Below are 21623 nucleotides of genomic sequence, written 5' to 3'. Positions count from 1 at the left end.
TCCCCATGTATGCGCTACATGTTAATGAATGCAGCCGTTCTCACTGGCACGTGCTAAGATGACTTTTCTGCTCTGGGCGGGGAAACAAAGCTTGTCCAGGCACGTATTCTCCTAGACATACATTGTATATAGGACAACCAGACGGCCCGGTTTGGGACAGGGATAGCGAGAACAGTCGTGCACCAAAAAAAAACGCATGTGTGGACGCTTTTTTGGTGTGTCCGGTGCTTAAGTAGTGTTCCCACACACACACCTTTACACCCTGCATAAAGGTGAAGGTGTGTGAAGCTGTGAGTTTACTGGCACCACGTGGGTCATGCTCTCCATGGACACTACAGAGTACACTTACTGGGGGTGTATATAAATGACCCGGAATCAGTGGTGGAAAGTAACTAAGTACATTTACTTAAGTACAATTGTGAGGTATTTGTACTTTACTCGAGTAATTCCAACTTAGTACAATAGTTTTACTGCTACTCCACTACATTTATTTGAAGACTTAAGTTACTAGTTACATCGTAGATTTTGATTATTATTACAAATCATACATTAACCACTTCAGCCCTGTATACATTTCGGCCATTTGAAAATAGCAGATCTACAAGCTCACAATGCGTCGCGATGCGACGCATTGTGAGCTTGTAGATCTGCTATTTTCAAAAGCTTTTTATACATTTGAAAACTTGAAATGGGATAATCTGCATAATGAGTACTTTCACTTTTGGTACTTTAAGTACATTTTGATGCCAATACTTTTGCACTTTTACTCAAGTACATTTTGAATTCCGGATTTTTACTTGTAAACAGTATTTCTAGATTGCAGTATTGATACTTTTACTTCAGTAAAACAATGCAAGTACTTTTTCCACCACTGCCCCCGTAACTGACCATTTTCCTCCAGTGTACAGGTGCTGTGAAGGTTACCGTTACCTGCATTAAAGTGTGTGGAGATGGTGTGCATGCTGTAGCCCTCTGCGCTGTCGCACACCGACGAGTGTTGGAAACAGAAGCACGGAGTACACCCCTGAGGGTTCAGGGGGTCCAGGTTGAAGAAACCCAGCTTACACCTGGAAAAACACCACAACACAACACGATAAAACACCCGTCAACAACAGACGCGCAACATAATACACACCTGTAAACCTTAACGAACAGCAGCAACAACAAATGAAGGGCTAATTTCCCCATTCATCACCTGCTGAATTATACAGGGCGAATGAAGTGTTTATGGCCCTAGAACTATACATATCTCTGCTGCCCGGCAGAAACCAGCTAACTCCAAAATGTTCATTTTTCAGGAAATGAAAAGAAGTTAGGAGGTTTTGTTCGTCATTGATAAGAACAGCTTAATGGACCTCCAAGCTCACAATGAGGTTGGAGGTCAAAAGGGGGTGGAGCCTGGAGTCAGCTAACTTTAGCAGAGAGTTTGAGGAGCCAATGGAGTTAGCTGGTTTTGTCAGAAGCGCTTTTTAATGCCGTTTTCCTGATTTATGGATAAAAATGCAAAAGCGTCAAAAATTGAGTTGGCTGGTTTCTGCCGGACAGAAACGATATTACAGTCTAATATGATTGTTGGGTGGTTGAGACAGAAAAAAAAGTACAAAGTATGAGTATAAAAATGTTGTTTTTGTCAAAACCTTAAATGTTTGGGCTATAATGTTATGCCTAAAATGGTGACACCAGGTTGAAACTGAAAGTGGCTAAGCGTGTGGGTTTTTTATACATATTGAACAAATGTATAGTATTAACAGGAGCCTGTGACTAAATAATAAGTACATTGGAACACAGGTTCTCTTTTCCATTTCCTGTAAGGTAACAGTTTCCACCCAGTGACAGAGGCAATATATTCTTTAATGAAAGTATAAGTACTGATGTTTTTAATGCTTCATGTTAGGTTGACTCTTTGACTCCACGTCCACGATGGGCGACGTGTTTGATGTCCGATGAGGTTTCTGTGTGCGTGTGTGTGTGTGTGAGAGAGAGCACATGGTTTCAGGGTTAATTAAAGTGTGCTGACAGATAATATACAGATCCTATAGACATAATAACAGATGGTACTGACAGACAGACAGAGACATGCAATTGCATGTGATCCAGGCCCCTGGTGTGTGTGTGTGCGCGCGCGCTCTCACACACAGTTGAGGCCCCTGTAGAGTGCGCGTGCATGTGTGTGTTTGCGTGTTATGTTCATTCCCACCATGTGCTTTTCCAGCAGGAAGCCTAAAAGCCCAATTCAGATCAAAGATTTGCAACGAGGCGAAAGCGTTTCAGAACACTGACTGCAGAGAAGGATCAGCCTGCTGCAGGTCGGCTGGAACCGGCTGATTCGAGTCTCAAGAGACGATGAGAAGTTTCATCATCCATCCAATCCACCCACACACCCACACACACACACACACACACCTCATCCATCCACACATCCATCCATCTGCTTATCCGGGGGTCAGGTTAACAGTTCCAACGGAGAAATTGCAAACTTCCCTTTCCGGGCCGCGTTAGCTACTTGTAACTGGGGAATCCCAAAGCAAAAAATTCAAGGCCCGTTGGGACTCCCCCCGCCCCCTGTGGGACATGTCCACAGAACCTCCCTCTGGAACACCCGTACAAGATGCTTGAACCACCGTAACCCATTAAGACCCGAGTCCGCTTCTAAAAAAAATCGAAATCCTAACAGTTTTTCGGAAAAAAATATAAAAAAAGCATTTTCAAGATTTTTCAAAAATAGCAGATCTACAAGCTCATAGCGCGGCACTCGGTGCCGCGCTATGAGCTTGTATATCTGCTATTTTTGAATAGCCAAAGAAATCTAAAGTGACACAGATGCGTTCCAGGTTCGACCTGAGGTTCTACTCCCAGTCTCTCCCGGGTGACTGAACTTCTCCCTCTAGAAATATCTGTTCGTTTTTTTCACGCACGCATAAGTGGTTTTCGTTTCCCATACCCGGGAGGGATGCGGACGCAACGCCTTGTGAGTGGCTTTAGAGCGGCTATTTTCATCGCGTGACACCGGAGCATAAATGTAAAGCATTATAATGTTATAATGATACATCACAGCGCTGCGGTCTGAATTTAAAGATGAATGACACCGTTTGGAAAGAGGTGTGTGTGTGTGTGTGTGTGTGTGTGTGTGTGTGTGTGTGTGTACTGACAGTGAAATATAACTGTCGCCACTGCTGTGAGCTACACAATTTACACTAATAGCAATGAATGAGAGAGTGAGCTTGTGTGTGTGTGTGTGTGTGTGGGGGGGGGGGGGGGGGTAGAGAGAAAATAGAAGAGGAGAAAAGAGGAGAGGAGAAAATAGAGGTGGTGAGCGTCACTGACAGGAAGAGAAAGACAGCTGATCAAGACGGACACAAATAGACAGAGCGAAAGATAGTGTAGGGGAATTCTAGTGTGTGTGTGTGTGTGTGTGTGTGTGTGTGTGTGTGTGTGTCTGTGTTTACCGACAGTGAAACATGAGGCTGGCTCCACTGCCGTGAGCTACATAATTAGCACTAAACAGCAGTTAATTAATCAGGTCCATCCAGCAGATGGGAGTTCCCGTAATGTTATGAATATTGAGATTTCTAACTGAAGACAACATCACTTCTCATAGTTCAGCTGACATCCATTGACTTTGATGAGATGGACATTCGTCACACGTGGAGGCGAACTGGAGCCCAGCGGTTGATGGAATTCATTGACGCCAATGAGAGCAGAGTGGAGGAGAGATTATGAAGAGACTAATACCTTTGTTTATTAATAGTTTCGGGAAACTAAAAGAAGACTTATCACACAAAGGGCACAGAGTAGGTTTCTAGCTTACAAACCTGCCAAATATGCCAGAGCAAATACTACCCAGCATAAAAATACTAATACATTAATAATCTAGTGCAGGGGTCCGGGACACCTAGGGGGGGTTACTACAGGGGGTCCGCCAAATCTTTGTGTGATAGGATTTTTTTGTTTTTTTACATTAACCACTTGAACCCTAGCATCCCTTTTCTGAGGAGAACTATAGCCAAAAATAGCAGATCTACAAGCTGTTGTGAGCTTGTAGGTCTGCTATTTTTGACAGTGAGAGGTATAGGTATCTCTCTCAGCTAGGGGGTCCCTGGCCTGAAAACGTTGAAGACCCCTGATCTAGTGTCCATATCAAAACAGAAGAGACCAGAAAACAACATGATATTTTCCCGAACGATTATTAGGCTGCCATCGTTCAAAATATATTGTTTATTTGTTTGTCCAGCCGGCTCTCATCGACATCAATGCATTCCATCACATTTCCGGCTCCAGTTTGCCTCCCAGTGTGGCTCTATGTGATGACGTAGAACGTGCCCCCCCTACTTGGTCTATAAATATCTACCCAGTCACATGCTCTGGTTGATGTGCCTGATCAATTGATGTTTTTTTTATTGATACAAACGCATATATGACCATTTGTACACAGCTTTCAAAAGGATACAACGCACAAAAAAAGGTTTGAGAGCTTATTTCCATTGTGATCCTTGGGAGTGTAAATGTGTGTGTGTAAACTGAGCGCCATGTGTCTGCCATGTACAGACAAGTAAAATACCAAAGTACAACACGGGTACTGTAAAAGGAACTCAGCTAATAGATAGGTTATAATTAGGTTCAGCTGCTATTCAGACAGCTCTTTATGGAGGACATAACAAGTTAACAATGGAGCTTTAAGACCTTTGAGGTTGAAACATTTTATCATTAAATCCATTTGGGAGAAGAAGAAAAAACTCCTGGGAGGAAAAAAAAAAAACTCCTGGAGAGTGCAGATACGGTATATCCTGTCTTCTGACTTATGCTTTCTTATCATGCAGCTGTTGGAACAGCTTGGATGTGTGTGCATTCCACTAATCTGTGTCATGGAGAAGTCCAGGGTTCTTTTCTGAGCGTTGCTGCTGGTGCATCGGTTTGTGTCGAGTGGAACACTGCTGCGTTCATACTGACAGCTATCCAACTATCAGGCTGCCATTCGTTTTTCAAAGGAAGTCGGCGACATGAAGACACCAAGCTACCCGTTCATTTGCAATACACAGTCTACACACCACTTGGTATCAGCTGACAGCTCTGAGTGTTCTGCGCACAGCCATGAGTAGGTACCCGTGTGTGTGTGTGTGAGTGAGTGAGTGAGTGAGTGAGTGTCTGTGTGAGTGAGTGAGCGAGTGTGCGTGCGTGGCGTGCATGTGCATACCTGTCACAGCTGAAACCTTCCACGTTGTCTTTACATTGACATCTTCCAGTCTGAACGTCACATTCCTGAGTACTTCCTGATGGATTACATGAACACGCTCTAGAGAGAGAGAGAGAGAGCGAGAGAGAGAGATCAAAGAGTGAGATTGGTTGCAAACCATACAGTACATTGCACAAATGATGCATCTGAACACACTCTCCGAGTTAGATTGATTTGAAGCAATTACCTGCACCCGGCCTCGGTCAGAGTGTGATATCCTGGCTGACAGCGGTCACATTTATCTCCCGTCACTCCTGGTTTACAGCTACACCTCCCAGTGCTGTCACACTGCGTACTCTGAGACCCTGAGGAGAGGAGAGGTTACAACCACAGATCTAGAGAGATAGTCCTTTACTGATCCCGTTTGACACTGTTGATTTTACAGCTTAGATTAGGGTCCCTAGTCCCAGATAGAATTAAATAAATACACCAATGGTCCATGGTCAAATACAGTGGTTCTCAAAGTGGGGTCTGGGAACGCCCAGGGGTCCTTAACCCATTAAGACCTGAGGGCGATTCTAAAAATGTCTTAAAACAATATATATATTCAAAGATATGCACACATTTTCACGATTTTTCAAAAATAGCAGATCTACAAGCTCGTAGCGCGGCACTCGGTGCCGTGCTATGAGCTTGTATATCTGCTATTTTTGAATAGCCTAAAATGACACAGATGCTTCCCTGGTCTAAAATTTAAGGGGGGTCCAGGGGGTCTCGAGCTAAATAATTGGCAACTCTGAGAGTGTACAAATGTACACTTTCAGAGTTAAAAATATAAAATGGCCGTCCGAATGCACACTAAACTACGGGGTCCATAGATCAAACTGGGGGGTCCCGTGGTGTAACGTATAATAATCATTAAGTGGGGGTCCTTACCGACAGGGTTGCATCCACACGGCAGGCATCGCCCCCCTGTCTGCTCCGCTCGGCTCTGCTCTCTGTAGTAGTTGTCGAGGCAGCGCGCGCAGTTGGGTCCGTCGGTGTTGTCGGCACAGTTCCGGCAGTGACCTCCGTGACCTGTGGCCCGGTACAGCTCCGCGTCGAAGTAACAGTCCAGACTCTTCCCGCTGCACTCACAGGCTGTACGCACACACACACACACACACACATTCATACACGCAGGCACGCAGACACACACAAACAAACACAATATTGACACATTAGTTTGTTATGAATATCGACTTGTTGAAATATTATTGTTTGAGTATATTTCACGATCAGAAATTCCCCGGTGGTTCACAGCAGGAATGTTGTTTAGTGTGTGGAACTGACAACGCTGACACAATAACCCTCACATACCATGCACCCCAGAACACAGGCGCAACAAGTTCATCCAACTAATCGCTTATGGAAAAAGTCATCAATTTGAACAAAAGAACTTAAAAAAATGAAATTATGAAGAAAATAAAATGTTAAGTTTAAAGTTAAAACGGCATCAGTAAGCTCAAAATCCATCGCATAACGTGAGCTTGTAGAACAGCTATTTTCACGCGACACTGTGAAAAAAATGGGACTCAAGTGATCGAATACATGCTCCTTCCCACGTTGGAAAATGTTCTCGATTAATGGGGACAATAATGGCTAGAATAATAGCCGCCGCTGATAAGAGCGTGTCTATGTGCGGTCCCGGTGTAATGTTTCCAGACGTTGGTCTTAGGAGGAGGATTAGCAGTGAGAGAGGACTGTGGGAGTTGGCCTCTCGATCCAGTTAGTCATGCATCTGCGCTCGGCTGTGGATGTCTGACCTGCCAGGAACCACATTTTTCAAATGTCTGTTTGAAAAAGCCAGCGTCCTCCAGGGTCAGCCACGATATACACGTTACAACTATCTCATGCTGTTTGTTTGACTGATCCGGTTACATTTGCATGGTGCAACAGTAAACTGATCTTACATCAGTTTATAGTGCATCGGTTTATATTGTGCAACAGTATAAACTGTATCTCACACTGACAGATATTTCAAAATCACATTCTTTCCACTGATATCTGTCTTCAACTTCCACGGCTTCTCTCTATCAATCCGTCTCCCTCTCTCTCCGTCTCTCTCTATCAATCTGTCTCCCTCTCTCTCCGTCTCTCTCTCCTCCCCCCTTCTCTCTCTGTCTCTCCAGCTAAAGAGAGATATGGGGATTGTGTGGTTGTATTGTGCTGTTGTGTTGTGTAGTTGTTGCGTAAAAGTGAAAAAAAGGCCTCACACTCATAGCAACAATGCAGGATAATGTATTAAATGAATACCAAAGCTTCGACCTAGGTTGGACTGAACCGGAAGCACTGAACGGCGAACGAATCATTTGGAACTGATCTTTTTTTTTTTGCGAACAGGAACGAAATTGCTCGAGTCACTGAAATGAACGATAGTTCCAATCACTAGTACATACCTAAACATTCGTTAGGGTTGTGTAGTTGTACGTACTTAAACAGTCGTTAGGGTTGTTATAAAGCGGTTGTGTAGTGTATTGTGTATTTGTGTAGAGCAGTGGTTCTCAAACGTAAACATTTCACAGACCCCCCCCTTAACTCGGCCTCTGCCTTACTTCCTTCACAGGTGTTACCAATGATTCTAATGAAGACTCTGTTCCATTTAGTGTAGCACAGTGGTTCTCAAACGTTTTAATTTCAAGGACCCCCATAACTCTGAGAGTATACAAATAGGGTCCATTTGGTTCCATTTGTATACTGTCAAGAGTTACAGACCTGTAAGGGTCAATTTAGAACCCCCTCAAGGAACCCTGAGTCCCTGGAACCCCACTTTGAGAACCACTAGTGTGTTGTCGTGTGTGCGCATACTTACGTAAACATTCGTTGGGGTTCTCGGCGGTGGCTCTCCTCCATGGTCGGTCGTTGTAAAACGGTTGACAGCGGCTGCAGTCGTCTCCCTCCGTGTTGTGTTTACAGTTGCACTTCTTTACACCGGCGTCGTTCTTCAAACACTCACTGGCATGGCCGTTACACTTACACCTGCACACACACACAAACAGAGAACAGAGAGAGAGAGAGAGAGAGAGAGAGTCATCAGGCTAGGATGAGTATTGAGGTATAATAGGGTTGCATAATAACATATCGTCTCTTTCGGGGAGAAACCTCAAATCTTCATAGTTCAACTGTTTGTGTTTTTTCGTCTTATGACAGTGTAGTCGATCAATAGTCGATCTACAAGCCCTCAATAGGCTATATGCACAGCAGCCATATTGGGAATGAATTGGGCCCCTTCCTTACTTCCTTCACAGGTGTCACCAATAATACTAATTATTGGCTCTGTTCCATTTAGTGTGGCATAGTGGTTGTCTTATTTTCAAGGACCCCCATAACTCTGAGAGTGTACAAATGGAACCAAATGGACCCTTACGGGTCCATTTGGTTCCATTTGTACACTCTCAGAGTTACACACCCACCATAAGGGGCCATTTGGGAACCAAAATGGAGTGTTTCTAGTGAGCCAACATGCACGATATCAGCACCCTGACCAAAATGGAACAGAGCCTTCATTAGTATCATTGGTAACACCTGTGAAGGAAGTAAGAAGAGGCCCAATTTCTTTCCAATATGGCTGCTGTGCATAGAGCCTATTCGACACTTTGTGAGCTTCTCATTCGTCTTACTTTTGAAAAATGTTGAGATACTGACAGTGGTGAAGTGTGTGTGGGGGTTTTATAAATATTGAATCAATAGTTCTTTTTTTTATGTCCATTTTGGACATTTCACCAGACAGCGACGATATCCAAACAGTATCGGACTGCGGGCGTTACTGGTCAGCTTCCAGTACAACAGTAACAGACTACGGTTGTACTGGTCCTCCAGGAGTGAACCCTGAACTCTCCATGGGGGCAGTCTAACAGCTGGGAGGCGTGTGGAGGGGGGGGGGGGTGTAACTCTGACAGGAATGTTAGGAATGTAGGGCTGTAATGGAAATCTGCTCCATGTTAGAGAGAGACAGAAACAGAGAGAGAGAGACAGTAGGGCAGCAACTATCAATTATCTTTTTAGGGATTATTCTTATTCTATTATATATCTTATTCTATCGATTACTTTATATAATCGACAGGCGTGTTTTCTGGGATTATTTATCAACGAATATTTGTCTTTCTAAGCGTGTAAAAAGTCGAATAGATTTTTCATAATTGACTATTCGATTAGTCTGATTAAACACCTAAGCCCTATTCTATACTTTGTCATACATCATGCAAAAAAATTAAAAGATCTACAATGATGCACTCCTAAGAGAGAGAGAGAGAGAGAGAGAGAGAGAGAAAGAGATGGACAGAATGGTTCCAGTGGTTTGTGTAGGTGTGTGTCTCACCTCCCTCCCACAGCGAAGTCAGAGATAGCATAGTAGTAGGACTGACAGACAGACAGACAGACAGACAGACAGGTGTCTCACCTCCCTCCCACGGCGAAGTCAGAGATAGCGTAGTAGTAGGACTGGAGGACCTTGGGGTCGTTGAACACCTCGTCTCCAAACGTGTTCAGTCTGTTCAGAGTCACCCTGATGTCAGTGGCTGTCACCCATTCCTGAAACACACACACACACACACACACACACGGTTGTATTACTATACCTGTGAGGACATCAACATTTTAGGACATTGATTTTATGAAGGCAATTTAAACCCATCAACAGGGGGTCCGCAGAGGTACTACGGGGGGGGGGGGGGGCCTGCACCTGTATTCTGCAGGAAAAACCTGCAGAATACTTCCAAGCTGGTCTCAACAGTCAACACACATTGATGAGACAATCAGCTCAATATACTCATTACGGCCGAGCTACAGCGGCGCGTACAGCGCGGTTTGTTTAGATCCAATTGATATCATTGATACCGGCTACACCAGGCGTGCGGATACGCGAGTCCCGCATACACAGGCTTTAAAATAGAACTGGCTCTAAAAGTGCGCGTGTGCGTATATGTGCCAAAATTCTCTGGTGTAAATGGGTCGCAAAGTTGCAAAGAAGCCTTTCTCAACAAAGAAAAGAAAAAAGAAGATATTATCATGTAGTGATCATTCATGATCAGGTATTAGCATGTAGATATAGTGGGGTCTGTCTTATTGTTGACAGGTCTAGTCATACAAGAGTCTGCCTGTTGTCACTCAGCTGTACTTCAAGGCAGCGACCCCCTCAAAATATATTTGAACTGGGGACCCCCCACCCTGACAAGCACTCAGAATAGGCTCTATGCACAGCAGCCATATTGTAAAGAAATTGGGCCTCTTCCTTACTTCACAGGTCTTACCAATTATACTAATGAAGGTTCTGTTCCATTTAGTATAGCACAGTGGTTCTCAAACCTTTTATTTCAAGGACCCCCATAACTCAGAGTGTACAAATGGAACCAAATGGACCCTCACGGGTCCATTTGGTTCCATTTGTACACTCTCAGTTTCACACCCATAAAGGGCCATTTCCCTGGACCACAATTTGAGACCCACTGGTGTAGCGTAGAGTGTTTCACCCCGACTCTGTTTGACCAGAATGGAACAGAGCCTTCATTAGTATCATAGGTAACACCTGTGAAGGAAGTAAGGAAGAGGCCCAATTTCTTTCCAATATGGCTGCTGTGCATAGAGCCTATTGTAGGAGTTGAGGCATTACATTTAGTTTGACTCCGTTCCACTGAGAATGTTGTTGCGAGGCGTTGTGAGCTTGTAGTTCGGCTATTTTCACAATTATTGCCTCTTTCTTTCTAATATTTGACAAATAGGCTATTGTTTTCCTTTTAGAGGTATTAAAAAGGTTAAATTGTCACTTTAGAAATGTGCAGATACCCAGTACACACTTATACTGTATGTTTACTGTTGAGTGAGAAAACAATGTTGCACATTAAGCTGACCATCTGGGGTCTCTGACCCACAGTTTGAGAACCACTGCTTCAAGGCCCACATTGCAGCGGTTACTCCAAGGAACAAACTTAACGTTTTGGCTAATAGCAGACAAAGTGGCCAGTAGATGAATATAAAAATACAAATACAAAAAATGTAACTGCCAGCCAGGCAGGGTCCAGGGTATGCCTGATAATCTGCCCTGACATATGTATAGCAGCAGCCTGTCAAGAGTAACACATAGCCGTTACTGTAACTGTTATATCACAGTTATAGGCCTGGCACAATTATTATATAATAATCGCCTAATCACAAATATCTCAGATAATCACAATTATTTTGTATAATAGTCATGAAAATTACATTTTCAAACATTTTCCAAACAATAGCGGCAATGGCAGATCTGCAAGCACACAACGTGTCACGATGCAAAGTACAGTGAACTTGTAGATTGGTTACTTTCACTAGTTTGGGTCCCAGTAGCCTCTTTGTTTCCAGCCTTACTCATCTGCGAGGAGAAAAGCCTGGTCACGACATAATGCAGAGTGTGTGTATAGGGGCGGAACTTTCGTCGCACGCACATCCCCCGGAAACAATCTTTTTTCTGGGGTACCTTTTTCTCGTTTCATTCACGGAGAATGCAAACAGATTTGTAAAGGGTCGGCGTCATTTCCTTGGGCGGTACTTCCGGCCAAATTCAAGCACTTCCGAGTAGACACTCAACCGGCTAGGTCTTTCTTGCCCAGTGTGGGGTCCCCGGGGGAGTCAAATTTCTCTTATTGGTTTCGAACCAAAAAAAAAGGCTTGGGAACCACTGCTTAAAAACATCTCAAAGATAGGCTCTATGCACAGCAGCCATATCGGAAAGAAATTTGGCCTCTGCCTTACTTCCTTCACAGGTGTTACCAATGACTCTAATGAAGGCTCTGTTCCATTTAGTGTGGCAGAGTGGTTCTCAAACTTTTTAATTTCAAGGACTCCCATAACTCTGAGAGTGTACAAATGGAACCAAATGGACCCTTTCCATTTGGTTCCATTTGTATACTCTCAGAGTTACACACCCGTAAGGGTTCTATTTGGAACCCCCTCAAGGAACCATGAGGGTCCCTGGACCACACTTTGAGACCCACTGGTGTAGCAGAGTGTTTCCAGTGAGCCAACATGCACAATATCAGCACCCTGACTCTGTTCGACCAGAATGGAACAGAGCCTTCATTAGAATCATTGGTAACACCTGTGAAGGAAGAGGCCCAATTTCTGTCCAATATGGCTGCTGTGCATAGAGCCTATTAGACCCGTCATCACCCAGGAGTCTGGCCAGCTCCTTATCCAAGCCAGACACAGACAGACAGACAGAATGCCAGAGAGCATCAAACCCAGCCATCCCAGGCCGTGTGACGCTGGTTTGGGGTCAGAGAGGTATAAATAGCAGTGTTCCAACTAGTCAAATAAGGCAGTGTGGGGGCCGAGGGGGCTAAAAGTGTTCGTTTGAGAGAGAGGAGAGATTCACTGATGTCACTACACTACACAACACGGCCCACTGACTGGCTGACTGGGAAACCCCATACGTTGTTGAGCGGAGTCCCGCAGGTCTCTATACAGTCGCGTTGTAAGCTTGTAGAGTTGAACGTTCTCCCCAGAATACGAATGCTGGGGTTTAAGTGGTTAAAGACACAACACGTGATTCTCGCACAAAAAGTGTCTAATTGTGACTTTTTATGATCTTCTTTGGCTTTTTCAGCCTTTTGTCTGTTGATAGATACAGTAGACTGACAGGAAATGGGGAGAGAGAGATGGGGAGTGACACGCAGCAAAGGATTCGAACCTGCGACACGCGTGCCCAGACGGCTACGCCAGCCGACCGGGCCTAAATGGGACTTTTTTTAGAAGGTTCACTATCCGTACGTTTTACGCCCTCTCCGGACTGACAGGGGATAACTGCAGCGCCAACACCCGGGATTTGAACCCGCGGGTCTCCCACGACTTGTCCGACCAAATATCTACCGCTCGAGACAAGAGGGAATGTCCGTTTTGTCCAGCAACGATAGTGGGCTTATGAGCTTCGGGCAGTAGCAAGTGACAACCAGTAGGTGTCGTACCCGAGAAAAAATATTAAAATACATACATGAAGCTGGTATTAACCCAATAAATCCGGGAATGCATCTCATGTAATTTTTAGATTTCTTTGGCTATTCAAAAATAGCAGATCCACAAGTTCATAGCGCGGCACCGAGTGCCGCGCTATGAACTTGTAGCGATTTTTCAAAATAGCTACAAGCTCATGGCGCCCACACTATGAGCTTGTAGATCTGCTATTTTTTAATAGCCTAAAATGACAAATGGGTTAAAGGTGTTCATTAAAGGTCAGGATGTCTTCACACATCTAAAACCGGACTCATTAACAGTTAAACCTGTGTGACTGGTTTATTACACTGACCAGCCCACTGGGGTCAAGCAATGAACATCATTCTGTTTTCATGAGTTCTGGAAACTCCTGCCAACACCAGGATAATATCAGAGAGAAGGGGGGGCGGGGTCACAGAGAGAGGGAGGGAGAGGGAGGATGACAGGAGCAGTTGGAACAGTGCAAGAACAGTGCAAGTAGTCCAGCTGTTGTAGCACTGTGTGTGTGTGTGTACGTGTGTGCGTGTGTGTGTGTGTGTGTGTGTGGTGTAGTGGGAAATCTGGGGGCGTTACCAACGTGTTGCAACACTTGGTAGCCTCACACTGACCAGCTGCAGTTTGATCTCCTCTCCACCTCTGTACTCTCTCCTTTCCTCCCCGTTCTTTCCTCTCCTGTCCACCTTCTGTCCTTTCCTCTCTCCCTTCTTTCCTCCCAATAGGCTCTATGCACAGCAGCCATATTGGACAGAAATTGGGCCCCTTCCTTGCTTCCTTCACAGGTGTTACCAATGACACTAATGAAGGCTCTGTTCCATTTAGTGTAGCACAGTGGTTCTCAACCTTTTTTAATTTCAAGGACCCCCATAACTCTGAGAGTGTACAAATCTCAGAGTTACACCCTCTCAAGGAACCATGAGGGTCCCTGGACCACACTTTGAGACCCACTAGTGTTTCTAGTGAGCCCACATGCACAATATCAGCACCCTGACTCTGTTTGACCAGAATGGAACAGAGCCTTCATTAGTATCATTGGTAACACCTGTGAAGGAAGTAAGAACTTGAAGAGGCCCAATTTCTTTCCAATATGGCTGCTGTGCATAGAGCCCATTCCTTCCTTTCCTATAACCTTCCCCCAGCTTCCAAACACACACACACACACACAGATTACCGTACACAAATAAAATTTGTCAGTGTCCAGCGTGGAAACAAGATATAATCCAACAACATCAGCCCTGCAAAAACACTTTCCAATGCCTGCCTGCCTGCCTGCCTGCCTGCCTGCCTGCGTGCGTGCGTGCGTGCGGTGATGGAGAAGACACCATGTTGACCTGAATTGTACGACCGAGTTCAACACTGTCTACAGACTAGAAACCAGATGATGTACAGTAAGTACATTTACCCAAGTACTGTACTTAACTACAATGGATGCCCATTTTCTCTCCCGCTTTTTCTTCTTTTTTTATACACCCAAAGTGAATTATACCTGTGTGAACATGTGGTTATAGCCCCTTCCCTTGCTGCACCAACTGGTCTATTGAACAGAACTGCACCTTAGGAACACTGTACCTGCTGCAGCCACTTTCTTTAATCTACACACCTGATGCTAATGTTCCTAAAAGGGGACATGCACACACCTGCATACAATGCTAATGTTCTAAACATCATGTACATACCTGCTACTACACACCCCACCTGTATCTTGAATATTTGACTTCTTTTTTTCTTCTTCCCTCTCCTGCTCAACCCTATTGTCTATCCTCTCTCTTCTCACAAAAACTACAAACGGAGCTCTCTCTTGAACAAAAAAAAAATCTCTTTTAAACCTCTAAATGTGAGAATAAAGATGATTCTCTCCAACTTCTCCCTTCTCGTGAAAAAAATAAATAAAATACAAATGAAGGAGCAGCCACGAGAAAAACTATTTCAACCACTTCTTTACCCCTATGATGTCAATGAAATGTGTCTTATTAGGCGGCCATAGCTGGATGAGTAGAGAGGCCAACTGGAAGGAAAAAAAAGGTCCTAGGTTCAATTGCCGGCCCCGGGCAATGTGTCGAGGTGTCCCTGACACCTAACCCCCTAACTGCTCCTCCCATGCGCTCAAGTCTGGACCACTTGGGCAGAAATCATCCTGCGTGAAGCTGAAAACGGAATGAACCCATTCAAACCGGGAACGCATCTGTGTAACCACTTCATAGGTATTTCATACTTTAGCTATTCATAAATAGCAGATATACAAGCTGTGCCGCGCTATGAGCTTGTAGATCTGCTATTTATTATATTCCACTATTCAAAAATCTTGACCATTTGTGCAAATATTTGAATACATGTTTTTTCTTTTAAGGGAACATTTGTAACTCAAATCTTTGCTGCTGGGTCAAGGAAAATACGTTTTTCAGAAAACTGTTAGGATTTAGAAGACGTTTGTAGAATCCCCAGAAGCAAACATTTGAGTTACAAATGTTTGCTTTAAAAAATATATATATAAATATTTATAAATATATAAATATATGAGATTTGCACAAATCTTAAAAAAAAAAAAAAATAGCAGCTCTACAAGCTCGTAGCGCGGTGTAGATATGCTATTTTTCAAATAGCCCAAAGAAACCTAAAAATCTCACCCAGTGTGAAGAGAGTGGTGCCTTTGAATTAGTCTAACTGGTTGCATCCTTGTGTTGCAATCAGCTGCAGCTGTTGAGGCCGTGCTCAAACGGACGGTGTAGGAGTGACTGGCACCACTCAAAAATGACACAGATTATTTCCCCGGTCTAAATGGGTTAACACATTATTATTCATTATTTACCTGTAGAACTGGGCTGTTGTCAAAGTTGTAGGCGCTGGGTCTCCCCTCCAGGGTGGAGAAGGCCACGTTGCCCCCGGTCAGCGGGGAGATGTCGCTGAACTCGTCCGTGCACAGCGCCTGCATCTCGTCCTCGCCGGTCCGGATGAAGCCGCGGTTCTGCTTCTGGTAGGTCTTCTCGCAGGAGCCGCTGTAGTACTGGTAGGGCACCCAGGGGGCGTCCTCGCTTGTCCGCTTGTAGATGGCGAAGCTCTCCGGGCGGCTGGTGTGGAACTTGAGGCGCACGTAGGTGATGTCGAAGGCCTTACCTGCAAGGAACGTAACGGAAAAACATGTTTAGCACACAACGAACGACTGAACGTTTTCATGTTGGATCGGATCCCAAAGGGTCATTTATGCTTGACCCGTTCAATCCGGGAACGTATTTCTGTCATTTTTTTTTTATTCCTTTGGCTATTCAAAAATAGCAGCTATACAAGCTCATAGCGCGGCTATGAGCTTGTAGATCTGCTATTTTTGAAAAATCGTGAAAATTTGTGCAAATCTTAGAATATATATATTTTTTAAAGCGAACATTTTTAACTCAAATCTTTGCTTCTGGGGGTCCCTGGAACAAAATATTTTACAATGTTCGCTTTAAAAAAATTTATATTTATAAAGATTTGCACACATTTTCAAGATTTAAAGGGAAACTTTAAAAACTTTGTTTCAATGGATTAGTCACCCCATGGAGACTTGAATTCATGGATATTTTTTTGTTTTTGTCTCTTTTGTTTTTGTTTTTGTCTTTTTGGGTGAAGTGTCCCTTTAAAAAAAAAAAAGGCAAAAATATCTAAAATGACAGGTGCGTTCCCGGATTGCATGGGTTAATTGCGTGCCGGTGTCATGCGCTGAAGATAGCAGATCTACAAGCTCACGATGCGTCACATCGTGACACGGAGACATGGAGTCCTTCTAGCTGTTGGTGTTGGAAATAAACAGAACTTTTGAACCAGCTCCATCAACTTGGGTTACACACATCAACACAGTAGGCTAATGATACGTTCCATTTATTAAATCAGACGGCGTTGCTTGCCGAAAATAGATTACAAGCTCACAATGTGTCGTGATGCTTTTAGATTGTCTATTTTTGGGGGAGCAACACCATTGGATTCACTTGGCGGAGAGGGGTGCCAAGGCAGTAAGGAACGCATAGCGCCAAACCTAATAGCAAAACCCTTTGTAAGCCTGCCCAGAAAACACTGATTTAATCTGCAGCCTTCATCGTCACAAAAGCTTTTTTTTCTCAGCTTCACATTCAAACATAAATATCATAATAAAATATCGGCTGAAACCGATTCTTTTGATAACGGCTCGACACCGATATTGCGTTTTTAAAAGGGCCGATACAGATATGATGACCGATTAAATCGTGCATATTCAATACGTGATGGTAGCAGGTAATGTAATCACAGTAACAATGTTATGGAATTAATATGGTAGTAGGATAGGATTCCAGGCTCTGTGAGGTCTCGTGTTATGTTAAACATATTTGTCGTGTCTCAGCAGGTTGGGGCGCTAGTACAGAACCCCTGACAGAATCGTCACCGTGACACTATCTCTCCACAGGGTGGGGGGGTATGGGTGAGGGGGGGTGGTGGGGTGGGTGGGTGTTTGTACTGGCTTGGAATTCGCTGTGTAAACAAGGTGCTGCTAAAACAAGAGGCCCAGACATGGATCCGTGCCCAACGCAAATATAGGTGAAGTCATGTTGATGTGTGCGTGTCATACAGGAAACAATGACACACACTCTGCAGCTCCACGTGCGTGTGTGTGTGCGCGCGAGCGTGTACTTCCATTTCTATACTTGTAGAGTCGAATTTTCCCTTAAGCTTAGTTAAGCTCACAATTAGGAAAAAGCTTCAGGTTGAGGTTAGGTGGGTTAGGGTCACGTCTGACTTACATGCACTAGTTGTGTGTGCCAGCACCACGTACAAGACAACATGCAAGCTCAACTTGTGTGAGCTTGTAGGTCTGCTATTTTAGGTTTGCGACACAGGCAAAAAGTATAATTCACACTTTAACCCATTAAGACCTGGAACGCATCTGTGTCACTTTAGATTTCTTTGGCTATTCAAAAATAGCAGATATACAAGCTCATAGCGCGGCACCGAGTGCCGCGCTATGAGCTTGTAGATCTGCTATTTTTGAAAAATCTTAAAAACGTTTTTTTTTTCTCCAAAAACTTAGGATTTCTATTTTTTTAAAGCCTCAGGTCTTAATGGGTTAAGACGTTAAAAATGGCACAAAATAAAACTAGAAAGGTGCAGTTCCTTGGAGAACCTGGTTATGGGCTGCGAGGACCGTTCACAAAAACGCAAAAAAAGAAAGAAAAACTGCTTACATTTGGGACACATTCAAAATGCCTTTGTCACTGTCTCCTCATACCAACGGTCAATGCCAGTGTACAAGTTCAGATCAATTGGTCAACCCACCGAGGAGAAAAGATGGTTCCAGACAGACTTTATAGTAGGATAGTGAGGAGAACATTGGTGTGCTCGCTGCTGCAGGGGGCCCACAATAAACGTAACAAATAATAATTATAAAATGGCATTGTAAAATGTTTATGTCCTCACAAGTTTAGTGATACAAACATATGTGTAATAAAAATGTGTGTGTGTGTGTCAAGGTTAATATCAAGCGGTGTGTTTTATCTTTACAGCGGGGCGTGAACCATGTTTGTAAAGAATTATAAAGACGGGCGATCGTCCCACTGGGTTGAAACTGACACCGTGTCTGTGGGTCATGGATTATAATCTTTCAAAGGACTAGTTCTGAGAACAGTTTAATTCTGATAAAACATGGTATGAAACTAACTTCTCCGCAGACAAACATCTTTGCACTCATCTTTAACCAACACTCATATTATGTTACATATATGTACAGATATGTGCTCATGTATGTGCATTACTGCAATAAAAAAAAACGATCAAATCAATCAATCCATGGAAATGAACCTTCTATATGTTGAACATGACTATACTGTAGGTACATTTTAGATTTTGATAAAATAACCGATTTTCAAAAACCCCTAAAATAGCCGAGATCTACAAGCTTGTAGATGAGCTATTTTCGGCAAAGTTGATTTTGGTGTAGAGGGAAAAAAAGGAGCGGACCTAGTATAAAGCCCTGTGGTTAAGAGACTCTGGCATTGGGGTCATTTTTCAGGCCGGAAGCTTCCAGCCTTGTGAGATCAAAGCTCCGACACACAGAGCTGTGTGTAAAGAGAGGGGACAGAGTCTGTCATTCACATCTCATCTCGTCTTAGCACACACACACACACACACACACACACACACACACACACACACACACACACACGCGCTTGTATTGCTTTACTTGCGAGGACGTCAACATGTTAGGCGGGTGATTTTATTAATGCAATTTTGTTTACAGTTTCTGGACACCCCATGCCTAAAGCTGAAAATAGCAGCTCTACAAGCTCATAATGCATCAAAGCGTGACACTTTGTGAGCTTGCTGCTATTTTTGCAAGCAAGTATAAATCAAGCATAACTCCATCGCCAACCCCTAAACCTAACTTGTCTAAATGTCTAATGCCCAACACTAAAACAACCATTTGGCCCTCTCAAGTACAGTAATACAAGTATGTATGAGTACACATGCACACACACACACACACACACACACACACACGTCCTTATTAACAGTACACACAGCGTGTGTTGGTTCAGTGCAGAGAGCGTTTACGTTCAGACAGGAAGAGGAGGAGTCATGGATGCAGGTGTTCTCCATGAGAAGAGCCTCGTTTATAGACTTTGTCATCTGGCCGTGACGTTCACCCAAAAACAACCGCAGATTTACTTTAGGATCTGCAGCAGTGGAACCAGTCTATTCAGTAGTGGAACCAGTCTATTCAGCAGTGGAACCAGTCTATTCAGCAGTGGAACCAGTCTATTCAGCAGTGGAACCAGTCTATTCAGCAGTGGAACCGGTCTATTCAGCAGTGGAACCGGTCTATTCAGCAGTGGAACCGGTCTATTCAGTAGTGGAACCGGTCTATTTAGTAGTGGAACCAGTCTATTCAGCAGTGGAACCAGTCTATTCAGCAGTGGAACCAGTCTATTCAGTAGTGGAACCAGTCTATTCAGTAGTGGAACCAGTCTATTCAGCAGTGGAACCAGTCTATTCAGCAGTGGAACCAGTCTATTCAGCAGTGGAACCAGTCTATTCAGCAGTGGAACCAGTCTATTCAGCAGTGGAACCAGTCTATTCAGCAGTGGAACCAGTCTATTCAGTAGTGGAACCAGTCTATTCAGCAGTGGAACCAGTCTATTCAGTAGTGGAACCAGTCTATTCAGCAGTGGAACCAGTCTATTCAGTAGTGGAACCAGTCTATTCAGCAGTGGAACCAGTCTATTCAGCAGTGGAACCAGTCTATTCCGTAGTGGAACCAGTCTATTCAGCAGTGGAACCAGTCTATTCAGCAGTGGAACCAGTCTATTCAGCAGTGGAACCAGTCTATTCAGCAGTGGAACCAGTCTATTCAGCAGTGGAACCAGTCTATTCAGCAGTGGAACCAGTCTATTCAGTAGTGGAACCGGTCTATTCAGTAGTGGAACCAGTCTATTCCGTAGTGGAACCAGTCTATTCAGCAGTGGAACCAGTCTATTCAGCAGTGGAACCAGTCTATTCGGCAGTGGAACCAGTCTATTCAGCAGTGGAACCAGTCTATTCCGCAGTGGAACCAGTCTATTCCGCAGTGGAACCAGTCTATTCCGCAGTGGAACCAGTCTATTCAGCAGTGGAACCAGTCTATTCCGCAGTGGAACCAGTCTATTCCGCAGTGGAACCAGTCTATTCCGCAGTGGAACCAGTCTATTCCGTCCTGGTTAGCATGGACACGGTCCTTCCATCAGAACACTCATAAGGGGAATTCAGCGTCTCCTTATAGAACAAATGCTTTATTGAGAAGCACAAGAATTTGACAGATGGGAGCCGAGACAGAGACAAAAGACTACACAGTCTGTAGAGACTCTGTTCTCTGGAGGACGCGGATATATCAAACATGTTCTCTTATCCACGAGTTTCCTAGGAAGCTCAATGGGGAGCCGAGAGCGCGCAGATTATGGGCATCACTTCCGGTTGGTTGTCATTCACTCAATTAATTTGCATGGTACGTGTCAGTCAATAATAATGTGGGAAGTTGGCAACACAACCCGATTGAAATCAAACAAGAAAGAAATTACTTGAAAAGTCATATTCTACCAGGTGCTCTCTGTGTGTGTGTGTGTGTGTGTGTGTGTGTGTGTGTGTGTGTGTGTGTGTGTGTGTGTGTGTGTGTTTGTTTTCATAGACCTGATTACTTGTTTTTTGGATTGCTTGTTTCTCTCGCCAATCCTGGCAACATTAATCTGCGACGCTAAACGCTATAATGTTTTTTATATAAGTGGTGGCAAAATTTTTTGACACCACACGGGTCTTCCCAACAATAGCGAAGATTGAAGTCAGTGTGAACATGGCCAAATAATAACTTAATAGCCAAACTAGGTCTAATGAAGCACGCTAGCACTAGCATTCACACTGTCTGCAGCAGTGTGAATGAGGGGAGCAGAGCGGAGCACGGTTAGTGCGGGGGGGGGCGTGCCGGCTCCCC

General features: G+C 44.1%; 1 protein-coding gene across 1 annotated transcript in view; it reads right to left on the bottom strand.

The window, feature by feature from the left end:
• The window catches only part of lamc1 (laminin, gamma 1), an 80088-nt gene that overhangs the window by 23170 nt on the left and 35295 nt on the right, over window positions 1-21623 (bottom strand). The window contains exons 2-8 of the mRNA XM_084056511.1: window positions 15972-16276; window positions 9609-9739; window positions 8022-8188; window positions 6107-6310; window positions 5418-5535; window positions 5192-5290; window positions 931-1067 (exon numbers count right to left, since the gene is read on the bottom strand). Coding sequence (XP_083912637.1) covers window positions 931-1067; window positions 5192-5290; window positions 5418-5535; window positions 6107-6310; window positions 8022-8188; window positions 9609-9739; window positions 15972-16276 — 1161 coding nt within the window. The remainder of the gene's footprint in view (window positions 1-930; window positions 1068-5191; window positions 5291-5417; window positions 5536-6106; window positions 6311-8021; window positions 8189-9608; window positions 9740-15971; window positions 16277-21623) is intronic.

The sequence above is a fragment of the Gymnoscopelus microlampas genome, assembly GCF_963454915.1.
Source record: "Gymnoscopelus microlampas genome assembly, chromosome: 5".
Taxonomy (NCBI): Eukaryota; Metazoa; Chordata; class Actinopteri; order Myctophiformes; family Myctophidae; genus Gymnoscopelus; species Gymnoscopelus microlampas.
This window is presented reverse-complemented; position numbering and strand designations above follow the sequence as displayed.